Source organism: Ailuropoda melanoleuca, chromosome 13, assembly GCF_002007445.2.
Source record: "Ailuropoda melanoleuca isolate Jingjing chromosome 13, ASM200744v2, whole genome shotgun sequence".
Lineage (NCBI taxonomy): Eukaryota > Metazoa > Chordata > Mammalia > Carnivora > Ursidae > Ailuropoda > Ailuropoda melanoleuca.
This window is the reverse complement of record NC_048230.1, coordinates 52,816,353-52,822,793: the sequence shown is the minus strand read 5'-3', so window position 1 is coordinate 52,822,793 and position 6,441 is coordinate 52,816,353. Positions and strand designations below refer to the sequence as shown.

General features: G+C 41.9%; 1 protein-coding gene across 2 annotated transcripts in view; it reads left to right on the top strand.

Moving 5' to 3' along the window:
* Positions 1–6,441, top strand: part of DOK5 (docking protein 5) — a 95,803-nt gene that overhangs the window by 86,601 nt on the left and 2,761 nt on the right. For both annotated transcript variants that reach the window (XM_002912991.4, XM_034640937.1), the window contains exons 3-4: positions 5,349–5,463; positions 5,549–5,668. In XM_002912991.4, the coding sequence (XP_002913037.2) occupies positions 5,349–5,463; positions 5,549–5,668 (235 nt within the window). The remainder of the gene's footprint in view (positions 1–5,348; positions 5,464–5,548; positions 5,669–6,441) is intronic.

Here is a 6,441-nt window from a genome sequence, read left to right as displayed (position 1 = left end):
AGTTTGCTGATTCTTTCTTCTGCTGGATCAAATCTGTTCTGAATCCTGCCAGTGAATTTTCAATTCAGTTACTGTATTCTTCTGCTCAAGACTGGTCCTTTCCCTGTACAAAATCAGCCCATAAAGTCTGAGAGAGGTGTCTGTTTTTTCCAAAAGTGTGGATCCCAACACAAACTTACAAGGGACATGAAGAAACGGGAAACATAGTTCAATCAAAGTAACAAAATAAATCTCCAGAAAATGACCCTGAAGAAATGGAAGTGTATGAATTACCTGAGAAAGAATTTTGCGATCATCATAAAGATGCCTCAGTGAGCTCAGGAAAACAAATTTTGGACAGATTAAAGGAAAAAAAACAACAACATAAAATCTTAGAGATATTGATCTCCTTGGGTCCTCTGGCTTTGCATGAGCTGCAGAGCTTTATGGGGAAGGTGGGTGGGGAGATGCCTGGGGTAGAGGGGAGACTGCAGAGAAGGCTTATCCTTGAGTGCACATGTCAAGGGCAGGAGGTCACATGTTCAAACCTATATGCAAACTTTGACCATGCAAATTCCTTCCTCAGAGATTTTGCACTTTCTGTTACTGGTGCCTGGAATATGATTCACTTTTTTAGATCTTTTGTGTCTCTGCTCAAATACTTCCTTCTCTGCAAGGGCATCCTTATCCCTTATGTAAAGTAGCAGAATTCTCCTGAGCTCACACGAAATCCTTTTTCACACTTTTCTTTGTCCTCATAGCACTTCCTTATCCCTGCCTGGTAAAATGGTTCTTTGCTTATTTCCTCCCTTTAAATAAGAATAAAAATAAATAAATAAATATGAATAAATAATGAGCTTACAAAGGTTGATGAATGAATGGATTCCAGAAAGATTCTTGAAGAGGGAATGTGGCTTTCCTACCATTGTGTTTAAGGCACTCCCTCCTTGATGCTGTTACACTTGAAGAAATTTTTACATTTTATTTGTGAACCTCTACACAAAGGTGGCATAATTCATGGAGAGTTTAGGGTATGTCTTTTCTCTGACACTGTGAAAGAAATATAAAATCTCTGACTACAGAGGCTCAGGAGGGAGTTTTCCTAAAAAGTTTTGAACTTGGTAGGGAATAAGTTCTGATGTGAGACATAAGGAAAAGACAAGAAATTCAAACTGAAGACGACCTGAAGGTATTGCCTGCCCGTGGTCTGAACGCTCATCTTCTTTGAGGTCGTACTGATACAGATACACTTATTAGCCCCCATTTAAAATAACATTCATATTACACAAGAGCCTGAGACCTTATAAAAATCTATGTTTGCTTCAAAAGTGATTCTTTAGGGGCAAATTAAGTCTTTGTAGAAGGAATATTAAAAGGATGCCTAGGTGGCTCAGTCAGTTAGGCATCTGCCTTTGGCTTAAGTCATGATCTCAGGGTCCTGGAATCGAGTCCCGCGTTGGGCTCCCTGCTCAGTGGGGAGCCTGCTTCTCCCTCTGCCTCTGCTCCCCCTGCTTGTGCTCTCTTGTCTCTTTGTCAAATAAATAAATTATATCTTAAAAAAAAAAGAAATGTTAAAAATACATTCTGCTTTAAATGGAGCGATGGTGGAAATAAGTACATCTTACACAGGTTTTAAAGTGACAGAAATATATCTGCAAATGTTTCCATAATTTTCACTTTAGCATGTATTTTGAGGAAGGCTCTATTATGGATCAGCATAGATTGCAATTCTTTTGAAAGTAAGGAGTGTGTATGTGGGTGGGGGTGTGAGTATGTGTGCAAGCATGTGCTCATTGAGATGTGGTTCTGAACTAGGGGCAGAAACTGTTGCATTAGAACCTTCTAGTCCTTTAACACATAAAACATAATCCTGCCTGCTCTGTGAACACTCACCTCCCCCAAGCTGGGGTGTTGGGTTGCTTATTATCTAAACCAATTTCCCAAATAGGTAATTGCGTTCTGACTCATGCAATTCTCCCTACATTTTCTGACCCTTTCAGGTGACATTCTTTCCTCTTTACCTTTAATGGATGTGTAATGAAATGACATATTTCAAAGTCATTGCTGTGCCTCAGGTTAGGGTGGACTACTTTTCTATAATGTCTCAGTAGAGGGTCAGAATAAACCCTGGGGCACTCACACCCTACTTCACCTGTGCCCCCCATATCCCCCCACACACACCAGCAAAAAGAAAGGAGTCCTCGAATATGAGATGACTTTCCAGGCTGAAGATTCTCTGGACTGAATGTATTGAGAGTCAGTCCTTAGTATTTCAGATGGGTGAAGAGCACGGGCATTGGGGCCAATTTGCCTCACTCAGAACTTGGTTCTGCCATTTTTTGGCTGTGATTTTGAGCCCATGACTTTGACCTTTCTCATCTATAGCTTCTTCAGCTGGAAAATAACTGATAATAATATCTATCTTGCAGGGTGTTTATGAAGATTAAATGAGACATATTATGTAAGACTAGTCTAAGCACAGTGCGTGGTATACTGTGCAGGCTCAATAAATGTTGACTCTCAGATGATTGTCATTGATTCAGCCCATCAGTAAGTCATTGATAGGTGACTCACGTCTAGCTGGGTGCTGGAGAGATTGATGAATTAATTACAATAACAGCTAATAGAACAAAGCTTCATACAGCGTACATGGGAACAGAGAGAAGGCAATGAGTAATTCACCCTGAGGTCAGGGCAAGTTTACTCGAGGAAGTGGGCCTTGCAGGAAAAGTGAAATTTCCCTGGAGAATGAGGCATTCACCTTGGAGAAGCCCCGTGCAGTAAATTTAAACTTTGTGTTTGGTCTTTTGTTCATCAATCCGCATGTATTCATCTATTCCCACTATGTGGCAAGCTCTGTATTAGATTATTAGATTCAGGGAACACAGTGGTGAGAAACCCTAGGGAATTTTCATTCTAGAGGCAAGATAGGCACTAAACCATAGCCCATGTGGCCATCAGAGGGCCGTGAGGGCAAAGATGTCATTGGAAGATAGAACCTGGAGACTCTGATTAGATGGAGGAACAGGGGACTTCAAGTAGGGCTCTGCAGGTGACTGAGATTTGAATTAAGACCTGTAAGGTAGGTGCATTTGAAGTAAAGAGAGCATAGGGAAGGCTCTGAGCCAGGAGGGTCACGGTGCCTTCTGGGCCCTGAACAAAAGCCTGTATGGCTGGAACTTATGACTCATGAGGAGGGTATCAGAGAGGAGGCTGGTAAGACAGCTACAGGGAAGACCACAGAGGGCCTTAATGGTCACCCTAAGAGCTTGGCTGCTTGTCCCAAGCGCAGTGAGAAGTCGCTGAAGTGTTCTGTTTTATGCACAGAAATGCTGGTATCAGACTTGTGTTTGAAAAGATCGTCTGGATGCTGTGTTTACAGTAAATTACTGAGGTTAGATGGAAATAGAGAGACCAATAAGTAGTTGAGGCTAGTAGTGCTTGGATTGGGGTATTGGCACAAAAATACATAGACAAAAAACAAACAGTTGCGTGGCGCCTGGGTGGCTCAGTCAGTTAAGCGTCTGACTCTTGATTTCAGCGCAGGTCATCATCTCAGGGTCATGAGATTGAGCCCCGTGTCAGGCTCCGCCCTTATGGCAGTCTGCTTGAGATTCTTTCTCTCCCTCTCCCGCTTCCCCTGCTCATGGTCTCCCTCTCTCTAAAATAAATACATAAATAAAATCTTCAAAAAATCAACAGTTTTATTTGGTAAACTCTGAGGGATTTGGAGTAACTGGAGAATAAAGTCGGTGGTGTCAAGCTACTAAAGGTACCTACTAAGGTAGGTAGTGCCATAACCAGCTTTGGGGAAACACAGATGTCTTAGTCCATTTGGGCTGCCATAAAAAATTACCATATGCTGGGTAGCTTTTAAATCACAGAAATGTAATTCTCACAGTTCTAGAGTCTGGGAAGTCTAAGGTCAAGGCACTGGCAGATTTGGTGTCTGGTGAGAACTTGCTTTTTGGTTCATAGAAGGCAGTTCTTGCCGTGTCCTCACATGGCGAAGGTGTGAGGGAGCTTTCTGGGGTTTCTAAGGATACTAATCCTATACAGTAGGGCCCCTCTCAATACCTGTCACCTTCCAAAGGTTCCCATCTCTTAATACTATCACTTTGAGGGGTAGGATTTCAACTTATACATTTGGGGAGCCACAAACATTTGGTCAGTAGCAACTGTTAAGATAGTTTATGCCAAGGATTTTGCATTTATACTATAAAGAGAGCCAGTGGAGGTTCAGAAGTAGGGGAATGAAATAATCAAGTTAGGGTATGTGTGGACGATATTGATTTCTCTCCTCCTACTTTTTGAGCCAGGCATTCCTTAAATCTAGAATAAGATGAGAGATAGGACTGAAGCCAAAGACTGATGGGAGATACCTTCTTTTATGTAACACAGAAGAGATATACCAGGGGGAGGTTAAACTTGTTAATGTGTGTTATTTATCTTGGAAATACCCTGAAGCCACGATGCCTTCTCCCATTCAGCCAGTCATCACAACCCTTGAATGCAGCAGGGGATCTGGATGCAACCAAAAGAGGGACAGCCATTTTAGACAGCTACTTTGGAAATACAATAAGCCAATACCTTAGTGGGAGGGGAGTGGTTTATAAAAGTGTTAACATTATGAAAGTTTATAACAGGGACCAAGAGACTGTGGGAGAGAGGAAGGAAACAGAGCATGTCTAATGGGGAAAGCTTTCCCTACTGATAAGAAAAGGGTGATACCACACAGGGTAGTATGTAGACTCCAAAACAGAGGCTGTGTAAACCATTGAGAAGTTCGGAGTAAGCCAGAGAGAGTGGGGAAGCATGGGACAAAACCACTATCTGTCTTGGAATATAGGACTTGAACCCCGAGTAGAGGGGCATTTTTAGGGACTTCTGACACTCCATTCTTGATTATCAAAGAGTAAGATGACTCAGTTATGAATTGGTCCACCATTCCCTTCCTTCCTCGGTGTGAATGGGTATTAAGTTACCTTCACTGGGAGTACCCTGAAGGGTTAGAATATTTGAAAGACTTTCCATGGAGATGGGGATATAGCTCTGAGAACTATTCATTAGGGAGAATCTTCGGGGAGATAAGAACACTAAAACAAGCTTTCTGTCTCTTTGAAGTTTTGAGCTCACACCACCAAATATGCTTCAGAAAATTTTAAAAGGAAGATAATTCATTAACCTTCCTTACCATGTATTAAGGATAACATGGAAATAATTCACAGTTTTCAAAAATGCACTTTTCTGTCCAGCGGTGTTCATGTGTGGTGGGCCTCCCACTTACTGTGCCTCCCGTCAGTGTGGTGGTGTTGACTGGGCATGCTCATTCAGGGATTGTGACAGATTTGCAATTGTTCATTTTTCAGGTTACAGAGCTCAACAATGTGAAGAACGTAGCTCGGTTGCCGAAGAGCACCAAGAAACACGCCATAGGGATTTATTTCAATGATGACACCTCCAAGACATTTGCCTGTGAATCAGGTTCGTCCAAGGCAGGGAGGGCTTTTGTTTTTAGCTTCTGAGCAGGCACTGGGCGTGCATGTTAATCTTTCGGACATTTCCACAGATCTGGAGGCCGATGAATGGTGCAAAGTACTCCAGATGGAGTGTGTGGGCACACGGATCAATGACATCAGCCTCGGAGAGCCTGACTTATTGGCTACTGGGGTTGAGAGAGAACAGAGTGGTATGTAAAGAAAATTCTCTCCTTTGCTCTCTTGAACACTGTTTTTGTCCCACCATAAGACGTCTTCATTATGTGACATTTTTGAAGTTATAAAAAATGTATAAAGAAGTAAAAATAACCTTTTAGTGACCCAGATCCTGTGTTACTATTTCAGTGTATTTCTTTTCTTAATGTGTCTTTGATGCACACATAGGAATGTCTGTGTGTTAGTAACATCGGCTAGAAATCGGGGGGAACCTGTGATGTGCCAGGTTCTGTGGCAGATGCATTAAGTCATTTAACTTTCCCAGCAGCTCCTTGAGGCAGGCACCGTTCCTTCCCCCATTTTACCGATGAGGAGACTGAAGCTCAGAAGAGCTACAGCTCTTGCTCTAATTCCAGCAGCTTGTGCTTGGTACACTCCTGGGCCTATATTCCTAATATACTGATTTTACCACATAATGGGTTTTTTTTTTTTGTCTTAAGTTTTTCACTAAAAGTATTTCATTGAAAACTTTCCAGTGTTTTTAATAGACTCCAGACTTCATGAGTATTTTCTCAGGCTTAAACCCACCTAATTCTGTGATTTTTTTTTTTTTAACTGAAACACTTGAGCCAACTCCTTGAGCTCAACACTCAACCTGGGACTAAACCATTTTAGGTAATAATGACCAAAACACCCATGAACATTTCAGCAAAACCCAATGTTGGTTTATAGTATGAGCCTGGAGGTGAGGAATTATTTCTTTGTTTCCAAATAACGAAGCTTTGTGACAGGGCAGATTGGATCCCAA